Source organism: Coccinella septempunctata, chromosome 2 (assembly GCF_907165205.1).
Source record: "Coccinella septempunctata chromosome 2, icCocSept1.1, whole genome shotgun sequence".
Classification (NCBI taxonomy): domain Eukaryota; kingdom Metazoa; phylum Arthropoda; class Insecta; order Coleoptera; family Coccinellidae; genus Coccinella; species Coccinella septempunctata.
In genome coordinates, this window is record NC_058190.1 from 52858765 (window position 1) to 52872895 (window position 14131).

The following is a 14131-nucleotide window of genomic DNA, read 5'->3' on the forward strand; positions in this document are numbered from 1 at the left end:
TAGCCTAGACCGGTTCCAAACTTCAACTATGTTCGTCACATATTTCTCGAAGAGATTTGACATTGTGATGAAATACGTAATATCAGAAACTTTCACGTAGAACGGGCAACATAGCGTTGATTTAAAACCCAAAAATCATAACACCACATTTTCGTCGTATACAAAGTGAAATGTGTCAAATTTCCATGACCAACCGAGTGCTAAAATAAAAGCGAATGGAGTATATGTCATGATAAGATTTTTCAATCCACGAAGCCCCTGACATTCTCGTATGATTTTGCTCGCACGAACGTTCCAAATCTGTTACCCACTTCTCTATGAAGAACCCTTATCTATCCAAATATGCGATATTACGCTGACAAATGACACCCCCGCATGAAACATGCAGCGAACATTGTTTCTGGAGCGACATAATTTGTACGCCACCCTTCCTGGCACCTCCGAACCATCTGAATTTCCTATTTTCGCAGGTTTCGTGCAAGCATCGGATGGACAGCAGACGTTGAAAAATCGCAGAGGAAACCCCGCGTCGTCTTCCCGTGGTTATATCAGGGATGGAACATGGCGGTACGTCGATCATCTTGGGAGTGCATTAGTCTGGAAAATGGCGTCGCAAGGGAAAAATAGATTCTGAACTCTCGTGCTGGAAAGGTTGTGGAGAATGGCATTTAATTTCCGCGTGTGCCTCATGTGGTGTGTTGTTTTCGCATACGTGTTTTACATCGGTGATGGATTCGTTAACGGGGAGGGTGAGTATTGTTCATAGTTTCTCTGATTTTCCCTCGTGCGATCTTTACGTCGCTGTAAGAGTTGTTTGTTGTTCTTTCTGGGAACTAATAACTCCGACTGCTGCGTGAATATACGCTGTGACATAGAAATAGAACACAGAACACCTACTAATATTGAATTCATAACAAGTTTTTGTATAGTATACAGGCTGAGTCTTTTACTCGTACAAATATTTCAACAGTAGATTCTTAAGGTCAAAGGAAACACTTTTTTCCAATACCATTTTTCTCTATTCGGCCCTGATAAAAAGATAGAGTCATTCGGGGTAACTGAGCGCAGTGGGTAAGTGTGCGCAGTGCGTATATCTCGACTATGCAATGTATGAAAGAGAGGTTCATTTGGGTAAGGCAAGAGCGCAGAATCGCCATATTAGTTTTTCATAGGAGTGCGCCGTGCCACGTTTCTTTAACTTTTTATTTGCAATCAATCAAATTCACTAGTTTTCTTGTTAATTTTCAGCATCTCTGCAAATTCTGCCAGGTCAAAGTTCCGAGTCCCTCAGTGTTAAACAATATTTTATTCGATCATGGGCATATTAATCTAAATATATAATAAAAAATTTTAGGTTCTCTTAGCTGCTCAACTCTATAAGAACGTCAATTCAAATTTTGGCTTACTGGGAAAAGTGTGCGCGGGTAAGTGTGCGCATAGATTCATTATATGGGCATAAGTTCAGTGAGGAATAAATTATGACATTGTTGATTTTGTTGGTTAAGACTCGATCAATATTGTCCTATTTGTTCAGAAAAATATGAAGAGCCACCAACAGGGGAATGTATCAATAGTTCACCAAGAATTGTGACACGAACAATAATGCACTGCTTGTAAAAAGGCGCTTCTGTATTGACAATAAACAGCATTTCTTTAATATTGTAACATTTTGATGACATTATTTTGTAATTTGTTTTGATTGTGTTGTTCACTAAGCACTGCGTCCACTTACCCAATGAGGGTGCGCACACTTACCCGCAATACGGGGCATGTGAACGCACTCCGACTTTCTCTATTAAATTCTTTTTTGCGGAAAGAAATCGTTTTTGTTTGTTTGCTTTTTGATTTTTTCTTATAGATTAGAAAATTCTCTATCTTATCAATATGTTTTAATTTTCCTAGCTTCAACATTTGAAACCGGGTATGGCTTGAAAGACAAAAGTGCGCACAGTTGCCCCGAATGACTAGCCATTTTAAATTTTCATAATGAGCTATGCCAGCCCTGGAAGAACAAAATTATTTCCAGAATAACAAGCTCAATCTATGACACTACACATCTGTGCATCTCTTGACAAGAGTTGCATCCAGCCAAAGTAGCCAATTTTTCAAATTTCACAGATACAGATACAGAAGTTGTAGAGGGTGACAACTTGGAATCCCCTGATATTGTTTAGCATCGGTGGAACGATCAGCTGCAGGAATTTTTTGAAACTCAGTTTCAAGAGTTGGATTCTTTGAATTTTTGGTAATGATAAAACTGGAAGACATGAGTGATATCTTGTGTTCGAAAAGGATTCATCAAATAAATGAAAAACCATAATCCGAAATTCATTTCATTAGAACTGAAAATAACATTTTTTATGGTTTTTCAACAGCCTGTATCTTTTAAACCAAGTCGATTCAGAAGAAATGGTAAAGGAAAAAAGTGTTTCTTTTGACCTCAAGAATCTACTGTTAAAATATTTGCTAAAATATCAAATATCATGTATACATGTGATTCACGATTAGGTAAGAATATGATCGAAAATGGTTACATTTGATTGTTTCGTTTTTCACGCATGAAATCCTTTTCGAAACGTAGATACAATGTGTCTTAAAAAATATGGAAGTTTTGACACTGTTTCTATTATTTTCACCAATTTTTAAATTCGAGAAATCGTAATATTTACCCACTTATCCTACTCATTCCTAAGTCCATTTCTTCGTGACTTTCACAGTTTCAGGTGAAAATTCATGTAGATCAACGTCTTAAAATCTTCGACAAACGGGTAGACACAGTCAGAAACCGATCTTGTGTAGAAGTGGTATATCTTGGGCATCCCGAAACTGAAACTAACGAGAAAAAACCATTCAGATACAAGCGAGTAAACATTTGATTTTTCATAAATGAACATTCGCTAGCCAATAATCTTCAGCTTCTGAAACGCTCACAAACTTTCTTCAGATACTTTGTGGTTCAGTATTTTTCTGAAATTGAAGTGAGTCGAAAATGATTTTTTTCGTGTATCGAGTGAAAATCATAAAATTTGGTCCACATGCTGACTACTTGAATCATTATAAAATGAGATCACCTTCTATGTAGAGCATCTCCAATATATTGATAGACACCGATAGAGCGTACGCTCATTTCCATTTCCGAATAGAAATCAATAAAAAAAGAATAAGAATATGTAACTTTCTGACGTCTTTCATCAGGATATCGTGAGTCTACAGAACACAGAATGGGGAATTCTCCTCAATTTGGGTTATCACAGCATATGTGAGTTTAAACTGAATAATTATGATTTACATTCATGCATTTTTCAAATGCAACTTGGAAACTATTCAAAATCATTCTCCAAATATGAGGTTGTAAAGTTTAAATCGCTTCGTTTCTAGTTTACGATTTGGCAACAACGCCTACCAGAAAATAAAAAGAACAATGGCTTGTTTATAAAATAACAGCTGTTGATTCAGCCATCATAAGGCTCGTACTCACTGGCGAACCTCAACAGCAACCGGCTATAAAAATCCCATAAAATTTTACGACCTCGTTCGTCGCAGACTTCATATGCAGCCATCTTTGTCTATCTCATCAAGATAGTGTATTTGTTGTCCTTTATTATCAACGCATATTTTAGTCGATGTTGCCAACTTATGCAATAGAAACGAAACGATTTAAATTTCAAATACCCATTTTTATTTTTCGTACTTGAACATAATTTGTTGTTGGGAGACGGTTGAAACTCTCTCTCTCAAAGGGTTATATCAAAATGTGACATTTCAAAGATACTCCGTAAGAAATACATCATTTTCGTCAGAAGGTGTATTCCCTATTATACCGACTAACATACCTAACTTTTGTGGAGCAGTGTATCTCATCGAAACGTCCAAAAATCGACGAGAACGCGAAACGAAAGATACATAATGAGAATCCACTCTCGCTGAAACGGAATACGTTAACGGAATTGGTCATAAATCTTCGATCGCTTCCTGTTGCGTGATAACCATAGAAATGCATTCCGAAAGAGTTATGAATTCGGCAATAAAGTGTCATGAGGGCGCATAGACGTGTGGCTGTGGGGAATGCTCACTTGCACCGCTGAAATACGGCACACAATGGCGTTTTATCGGTTTTCATTTTGGCCGATTCCGAACCGTCCGCGAATTCGGGTGGGATTTTTGTGATTGATGCTGTGTACACACCCGAACGTTCGACCGTGTCATCTGATGACCCCTTGATGGGTAATTTGTTGTGATTTCGATTCGGCAATAATTGGAAATTAAAATTGGTTTTGGGGTATGTCCAGTTGAGGCGCTGGCCTTTGAAATTAGATTATAAATTACTGTATACAGGGCGGGTCTTTGACTTGTACGAATATTTCAACAGTAGATACTTGAGGTCACTTTTTTCACCATTTTCACCAGCCCGTTTTAAAAGATACAGGCTGTAACCATAAAAATATTATTTTTGGTTCTACGAGGATATATTGAAACATTGTTAGCCTACTTTAGAACTGAACAAAATTTCAATGTCAAAATATTTTATTACTCAACATATTCTCTTCTTAATTGGATACATTTATTACAGCGGACCTGCAACGTCTCTAGACCTTTAAAAAAATGTTTCTCCTACCTCCACAGCTTTTACTGACTCCTCGTTGGAAGAAAATTTACGACCTTTTAAACTTTTTTTCAGTTGAGGAAAGAGATTGTAGTCGGATAGAGCCAAATCTGGTAAATAAGGAGGGTGTTCTAGTAATTCAAACCCTAAATCACGAATTCTTTGCCTGGCAACATGAGATTTGTGTGCAGTGTGCTAAAACAAAACGCCTTTGGATACCTTTCCGCGCCTTTTCTCTTTAATTTTTTCCCGTAGAGTGGTCAGTAATGTCGAATAGTAATCTCCGGTTATTATTCTACCCTTATCCAAAAAATCAATCATGATTACTCCATGGCAAGCCCAAAAAACTGAAGCAAGAACTATTCCAGCAGATTTTTGGACACGAAACTTCTTAGGTCTTGGAGAACCAGAGTGTCGCCATTCCATCGATTGTTGCTTCGTTTCCGGATCGTAGAAATGTACCCAAGTCTCATCCATAGTAACAATTCGGTTTAAGAAGTCTACACGTTTTCAAATCGTGTAGAAGATCGAACGCGGTGCTTCTACCTTGCACGCTTTTAGTCAACATTCAAACATTTGGGGATCAATTTTGCAGCAATTTTTCTCATGTCCAAATTGACGTGAACTATAATATATGATGAACGCGTTCGTATGAAATATTCAGTGCTTAAGATATCCGTTTTAGCCCAATTCGACGGTCTGATAAAATAATGTCATGAACTGCATCGATATTTTCGGGCACTGACACAGAAACTGGCCTTCCCGATCGGTCATCATCTTCAATGGAAAATTTACCTCTTTTGAAGCTTGCAGTCCAATTTTTCACGGTCGCATACGAAGGACATTGATCACCAAGGGTATTAAGCATATCTTCGTAAATCTGCTTACCTCTTAACCTGTTTAGATACAGGTACTTGATGATGGCACGTTACTCCAATTTTTCGATTTTCACAATTTCGGTGGACATCTTCTTTCTTTTAAATTATTGCGTTACTCTGGTTTACTTTTTTGATCTCAAACTTCACACTGACATTTCTAATGAGTTATTGTTCGTTGCTATGGTAACGCAATATTTTTTTTATGCATGGAACATCCTAATCATTGTGATGTGTGGTTTTTGTACTCAAATTTCGAAAATATCTGTCCCCGACTTGAGCTATGAAAAAATCCGTGGGATCTATAATTTTATGGATCAGTTTTCAAAGATTCATCATGTCAAATGGTGAACCAAATTGTTCAACCATTTTGACTCAATTCAGTGAACCCACAGATGAGATGGAACAAAAAAAATCTCAATCGTCCTTTCATTTCACCTCATCGAATTCCCCGTCGAAGAATTCATTCAACCCTGAATCAAAAATGCATTATTCGGTATGCAGCTCGTAAACTCATCTTTTACGAATATTTTCCCTCTCGTCGATGAAAAATATTTCTCCAATGGTCCGACAATGGAGGGATGATTTCCATTCATCCGGTGAAAAAGGAGGATCTAAGGAGAGCTGTCGTAGATTTCATTCCGGAACGTAGACGGCGAGGTTTAAATAGTGGATTCTGGTCCAGACCGAGCGTTACCATCAATTAGGATGATTTTAGATAACTTCTCTCCTACTATTTTCACTTTATTGTTGAAGGTTTTACTGGGAAAGTTTTCGGAAGAACATCGATGCCGCTGTAATCGTTGTTCTTGTCTTAGTGGTCTTAGAGCAGTTTGGATTTATTGATTAGGGTTTTTCAGCAGTGATTCGGCTGGTTTACCAGCTGCATTAAATCTATTAGAATGGATAAAACATCCGCTATGAATCTGGAAATTTAACTGCTATAACGCAGAGGATCTGCCTAGTAATGTTCAAGTATATCTTGTTCAACAATATTGAAGGAGTTACTAAGGAAAATTATCGATCATAAGAAATATACTGAATTTCATCCATTTCGGCGCAACTGTTCGCTCTTGACGAATTTTCAACTGAATCCATCTTCTTCAGGATTTTTGGAAGGTCAGCTTTCGAGTCGTTTATCTCTCAATAAAAGTGACCGTAGGTCTAAATGTAATACATATTCTGAAAGAACAACTCTGCTTGTAATGAGTCTCGAATATTCAGATACCTCGGTGCAACCGTTTGGTCTTGACGAATTTTTAAGTGACCCCATATTTTTCGGGAATTTCTTGATGGTCAACTTTCAAGACGCGTATCTCCCAGAAAAATCATCGTATATCTGAATGTGTAACAAATCCTGAAAGAGCAATTCTTCTAGTGGTAAATCCCGAGATTTCACCGACCGCGGTTCAACCGTTTGGTTTTGACAATTTTTTAATTAACCCCTCTTTTTCGGAATTTTGACATTTCCTTTTAAAAATGGATCAGGTGCCCACGGTGTCCAAGTTATTTTCGATGTGATCGAATATTAATTTCCGTACGCTTGCCACGAGACCCATTTATAAACGCAAACGTGCGTGACTCCTTCTTAAATGGTCGTGTTTTAATTATTTGCGATAAAAGCTTCCATTTAAAGCCCCCATTACGTGAATTACGTCAGGCAATCAAGCTTCCGGATTTCTTTTCTCCTCGGGATCTTCTTTCACTCCGTGAAACGCCGCCGAATATTTATCGTCTAAAATGTGTATTAACTGGGGGTGCCGTTGAATGGGAAGAAATAATAACCATTGTGTGCAAGCCGTCGCGTGAAGTTTATATTTGATTTAGTCGAGATTGCAGGTTAATTGAAATATCGCACCTACAAATCTCGATCGATGGCTGAAAGTTTAAAATTTCATACATGGAGTCGGTGAGGTCGGAAGCGATTTAGTTCAAGGACTGTAATCGAGTCGCTTTGTTTGTGGAAATTGTGGGAAATTGAGAAAAAAATTTCCGCATTCATTATTTCGGATAACAACAAATACAGGTCGAGTCTTTGACTCGTACAAATATTTCAACAGCAGATTCTTGTCAAAAGGAACATTTTTTTCCTTTACCCTTTTTTCTGATCGGCCCTTATAAAAAGAGAGTTGTATTCAGCCAAAGTACCCAGTAATGGAAAGTAATGATCATAATGAGAAAACTGAAAGACGTGGGTGATATCTTGTGTTCGAAAAAGATTAATCAAATAAATGAAAAACTATATTCCGAAATTCATTTCATTCTATAAAACCGTTTGTGAGATACGAGGATGCATTGATATCTAGTTAGCCTAGACCTGTTCTAAAGAAGATAACGAACATTAACTCTCCTCAAGCTAGTGCATACTATGATATTACACTAATCTCTTGTATTTTCCATGCAAATAACTGGATTTGGTATGCCTTCAAACAGTTTGTATAAACTTCAATTATGTTCGTCACATATTTTCCGAAGAGATTCGACATTGTGATAAAATACGTAATAACAGAAACTTTTACGTAGAACGGGCAACATAGCGTTGACTTAAAACCCAAAAATGTTTTGACAACCGTCATAACCCCACATTTTCGTACTATACAGAGTGAAATGTGTCAAATTTTCATGGCCAACAGAGTACTAAAATAGTGAATGGAGTAGGTATAGCTTGATCATGTTCCTAGTCCTCCATCCCCAAAAGATCCATTTGCTGCTAATTTACCGAACCCGAAGAAAACCCATGGAAGCGTAATTTCCCAGGAATTACACGGCAAAGCTGCTATACTACCGAAACTAAGACTCGGGATGTGACTAAAGGAGAAATATACTCAGTATAGAAGTAAATATATTCTCCGATTAAATGGGGCGTGAAAAAGTTCTTCGAGATCCCTCGGGATAACTTTGGTAAACTTATCGATCTGGCCGGGACAATACGTACAGTTTTCACGGGACCAGTGGTGTCCATATGACGCCCAGCCAACTAGAACTGATAAATAATTCAGATTTCGAGTGTGCTAATGTAGAACTTCGGTACAGATTTCGCATTACTATTCAGAGATTCCAAAGGGGAGAAAATTCGAAAAGTTCGGCCACTTTTATGGGCTGCATAATGGATTTAAGACAGGTAATCGAATGGCTGGTATACAGGGTGCCCCGCGGTTGGTCTTGAAAATTTGCGTACGCTTCTGATTGAAATATTTTCAATGTTGGGACGTTATTTCAATGGGGCAATCGATATATTTTAACTTTTTTCGCTTCTCTATCTCGATCTGAGAAATTTTCTCTTGTACTTTCTCATCCCCCTTCGTGATACTTTCGGAGATATGAACTGTTCTTCTCAAAAAAATGCCCAATAGAAAAAATTTCCAATAAATAAAGCATAAAAAAGACACTTCTGGATTTAGCAAGCTGAAATTCTGAAAATAGGTCACTTAGTTCCAAGGGATGAGTTTCGTGCGGAAAAAACTTGGTTTGTAATATACAGAGTGTCCCAAAATTCTTTTCGCTCGATACAAAACGGCACGTTGCTTTTCATTTGTTATTTTCCTCATGGATTCAGAAGAAGGTCAAATTTCTATGGAAGTGACGGTTTTGAGCTTAGGACTTTTGTTGCTACCGTACAACTACTACCCCGTTAATTTCTTGAGATTCTAAAACCATTGAAAACTGGACTGAAAGTGTTTGGCTCATTCATGAAAGGAATTGTGTTTATTAGATAAAATTACCAAGGTATTCTATGAAAACCCTCACTTTCATAGAAATTTTACTTTATTTTCGAAACCATGAGGTTTCCGTATAGGAACATGTTTCATAATTAGATGCGTTATTTGATTTTCACTCTCCATCTTTTCCTGAGCTTGTTTTTGAAAATAATTGTGTACAATTATACAAGATCAATCCTTGAATCGTACAAATATTTTAACAGTAGTTTCTTGAGGTCAAAAGAGGACACTTTTTTTTTATACCACTTTTTTCGATTCGGCCTTGGTAAGAATATATAGCCATTTTAAGTTTTCCAAATGACCTGTGCCACCTCTGAAATTACCTTCAGACTAACAAGCTTAATCTGAGACACCACACATCTGTGGATCTTTTGAACAGATTTGTGTTCAGCCAAAAATTTTTCAAATTTCAGAACTACTTTTTAATTTTCGAACCTCAAATTACTCGAAAACGGCGTATTATACGAGGAAATATGAAGAATACTTTTACAAAACTTTCAAATATTCATTTGAAGCTCATTCAAGAGTTGGGTTCTTTGAATTTTTGGTATTTTTATGAGAAAACTGGAAGACGTTATCTAGTGTTCGAAAAAGGTTGATCAAATAAATGAAAAACTATATTCCGAAATTCATTTCATTCGATAAAACCGTTTGTGAGGTAGAACCAAAAATAACATTTTTTTATGGTTTTTCAACAGCCTGTATCTTTTAAACCGGGCCTATTCGGAAAAAACGGTAACGGAAAAAAATGTTTCTTTTGACCTCAAGAATCTACTGTTGAAATATTTGTACGAGTCAAAGACTCACCCTGTATATTTTTGGATAGCCAACTTCATACCTAATGAATATAGAGACTAATACAGATTGTTTTCCATTTGAAAAAGGAGTTTTTTGCTTCATTATTGAAAAACAAAAGGTGTTACGAAAAAACTAACTACGTCATAGTATTCGAAGACAAATATTCTATCAAGACAAGTCTTAAATTCTTCGATAAGTTCAAAGATAACTGAGATAGAGAAGGTGCTTGAACAGAGATACTTTTCAATTCGATACTGTAACTCTGAAACAAAGGAAATATAAAATTCTGCTTGAACAATTTTCGATTTAACACAAAAGTAGCTTAATCCGCAAGCCCTATCTTTAGAGGTAAGGGAGGTACCCCTCAAAACTGCCCAAAACGGGATACCCTGTACGTAATTTTCGAATTAGCTTCATTTCCGCTGCATAAATCGAAAATCTGCCTCCACAAAGGGATTGTTCGAGGGTTTGTACAAACAACCCTTCGACGCGTGAAGAATACATGGTCGAAAATAGGATAACTAATGAGAATGGTCTCGTCCGGGCCGACCGAGGGTCACAGGACACGGACGTGGAACATTAATATCGAATTGTATTCCTGAATATTAGATTCCTCGTGCTCGTATATTACGCCAAACGGGATCTTCGGGGACGGGGTTTTTATTGGACGCTAAGTGGAATATAAAAACCCTCATTTCCGAGATGAAAAAAGGGACGTATTCTTCTCGGTGGATCTGAGCAGTTCGGTGCTGCCGTTGCCTTTTCATTCTGCGTCGTTACTGAGGAGTTCATTTACCCAGATTTTCTAGATTCAGTTACTTGGGGTTTCCTTTGATCCCCCTGGATCTTTGAGAACTCTTGAGCTACCACTGCACTGAAAATTTGAAAGTTTTTCGTTATGAGAATATGAATTTGAAGCTTTATGATGCAGAGGTTCACCTGAGAGGCATGACGAAGAAGTTTCACACTTTTAGATGAAACTTCATCTTCAGTATTTGTAGTACAAAATCAGTTCACTCATAAAATGCTCTCCTCGAATATAAACCACAGCCTGACAACGCCTTTGCTTACTTCGATCAGATTGTTGAAGCAGCCTTGATCAATTTCCATTCAGAGTTGGGATAAAGGCCTTCTGAGTCCTTGAGTGTACGTAGATATGGTTGATGAGAATCCAAAGCTCTTTGTAGTCTCCATTGATCGTTTCAATTCACGTGCTCATTGGTAGAAACCGATCTTGTGCAGGAGTGTTAGATCTTGGGCGTCCACTTCCCGTACCAATTACGACCTTTTAAACTTTTTTTCAGTTGAGAAAAGAGATGATAGTCGGATGGAGCCAAATCTGGTAAATAAGGGGGATGTTCTAGTAATTCGAACCCTAAATCACGAACAACATGAGATTTGTGTGCAGGGGCGTTGTCCTGCAGAAACAAAACACCTTTGGATAGCTTTCCGCGTCTTTCCTCTTTAATTTTTTCCCGTAGATTGGTCAGTAATGTCGAATAGTTATCTCCGGTTATTGTTCTACCCTTATCCAAAAAATCAATCATGATTACTCCATGGCAATCCCATAAAACTGAAGCAAGAACTTTTCCAGCAGATTTTTGGACACGAAACTTCTTATAGGTCTTGGAGAACCAGAGTGTCGCCATTCCATCGATTGTTGCTTTGTTTCTGGATCGTAGAAATGTACCCAAGTCTCATCCATACTAACAATTCGGTTTGGGAGTCTACGTCGTTTTCAAATCGAGCACAGATCGAAAGCGATGCTTTTACCCTTGCACGCTTTTGGTCAACATTCAAACATTTGGGGATCCATTTTGCAGCAATTTTTCTCATGTCCAAACTGACGTGAACTGTATGATCAACACGTTCGTATGAAATATTCAGTGCTTCAGACATCCGTTTTAGCCCAATTCGACGGTCTGATAAAATAGTGTCATGAACTTCATCGATATTTTTGGGGACTGACACAGAAACTGGCCCGATCGGTCATCATCTTCAATGGAAAATTTACCTCTTTTGAAGCTTGCAGTCCAATTTTTCTTTTCACGGTCGCATACGGAGGACATTGATCACCAAGGGTATTAAGCATATATTCGTAAATCTGCTTACCTCTTAACCCTTTTAAATACAGGTACTTGATGATTGCTCGATACTTTTTTGACCTCAAGCTTCACACTGACATTTCTAATGAGTTATTGTTCGTTGCTATGGTAACGCAATATTTTTTTATGCATGGAGCTGGTCTAGGCTAATTAGATGTCAATACATCCTCGTATACGTAACATGTAGCTATTTTATTGAATCTTTAGGTTCGGTCATATCATTCAACCCTCTGAGCGGAATAACTGGTCTCAAATATCCCCATCCCTTAATCGTACGCGTGATTATTAATAATTAATTCAGCAGCAGGAAGCATATTTTCATTCCAGTCTTGACTCCGAGCCATAAATCCAGGAAGTCTAGGTATACGGAACGTGCTCCGAGTTTATCCCGTGAAATACGCACCCCTCGGTCTATATTCCATACGCTAAAAGCTTTCTACCCCGTCCAGACTGAACTTAATGAATGTTTGAATACAGGATATTAATTTGCACCACCGGAAAAAAATTGGAAATTATATGGTCTAATGCTTCTTGCCCGTTCACCACGGAAGTAATTGGATTGAAAATTCGTTGTGGGATGTGAAAATTGTCTTGCGGGATCGGAATTTGGTGTTATCTGGATATTCTAACTGTGGGGTAGGAGAAATCAAGGGTTTTCTCAATATTAAAACCCAAAAATATTGAAGTAAAATGCAATCTCAAGGAGATTATTACATAATACATTTTTGGCTTAAGAATACTGGAACTGCTACTTTATTCTTTTACCTAAAATTCAATCCATTCTTCGACCTCATTTGCTTACAGACTAGATCACCTAAAAGCAGCTCAGTAAACTAAATAAAACATACTAATAGTCTTCTTTAGATTGAATATATACTCGATTCACCGAAAGTATGACTTGTCGTCATGAACAGTCGTGCCAGCTGAATTCACCTTGAAATTCGCACAAAACCGAGCAATTTCTCACAGTTTGTGATGTCAACCCTATGCTACGTTGCCGATGGTCTACCAGTTTTGTGGTGTTAATGCATGGATGTAATTTCCACTCGCAACTTGAGCAATATGAAGCTTCACATAGATTTCGTGTCGTTTATCTCTCAATGAAAATAACTGTAGATGAAAATGTGATATATATTCTGAAAGACCAACTCATCTAGTAATAAATCTGAATATTTCATCCATCTCGGCGCAACCATTTTTATCTGAATTTTTATCTGAACCCAGCTTTTTCAGCATATTTCGAAGATACATATTCTGAAAGAGCAACTCTATTTTTCTTCTGTCTGCTGACGTCATGTCATACTTACAGTGAATGCAATTTAACACATGTTTTCATACATATTCGAAAAGTTTGGTCGAGGACAAAATAGTTACTGAAACTTCTTTCTTGTTCTAGATATCTTGAACGCACCTCTCATAAGACATAGGCGTAGCTATCAGTCAAAGAACAAGACCAACCAGAACCTGACTCAGCCAGACAAGGACAGGAGCCCCGTTTTCGCAACAGAAAACTGCACTGTCGTGTTCGCTCAAGTTGGAGGAACAGCCACCTTGCCATGTGTTGTGAGAAAGTTCAGCAACGGTGTGGTAAGTTTGCATTATTCCAGTTTTGAAGTGGTTACAGGGCCGCCAACAGGGAGAGGTTAATTACAGCGCGTCTTTGTATTAATTAAAATGCTATTAGCGAGCTCTCGACATGTTACTTTTACCCGGGACCAAAGGACCAAAGAACGCGCGGGGTTTTTCCTGAAGAGCTTTCAGCTTTGCGAGCAGAATGGAGTTCAGTTGGCTGAGGATTCGCTTCTGTTTCACCCACGGCATTATTAGTATACTGCGTTCACATTTATTTTAGCACTCGGTTGGCCATGAAATAATTTTCTCAAGTTTTTGTAACTAGAACGGAGTAAGGTTGGCACTTATGAAATGTCGTTAATGTCATAACGCCGTTGCCACAACTTATATCAATTTTTATTACGAAAATGCCGAAAGTGATTGAAAAAAGAGACAGGGTTTCAGGATGTGCTATTTAGA

The 14131-nt window shown here is 37.8% G+C and overlaps 1 protein-coding gene across 1 annotated transcript in view; it reads left to right on the forward strand.

Moving 5' to 3' along the window:
• LOC123308289 (fasciclin-2-like) overlaps window positions 1-14131 on the forward strand; it is a 126272-nt gene that overhangs the window by 8371 nt on the left and 103770 nt on the right. The window contains exons 2-3 of the mRNA XM_044890886.1: window positions 471-749; window positions 13497-13687. Of these exons, the coding sequence (XP_044746821.1) occupies window positions 662-749; window positions 13497-13687 (279 nt within the window). The 5' untranslated portion in view covers window positions 471-661. The remainder of the gene's footprint in view (window positions 1-470; window positions 750-13496; window positions 13688-14131) is intronic.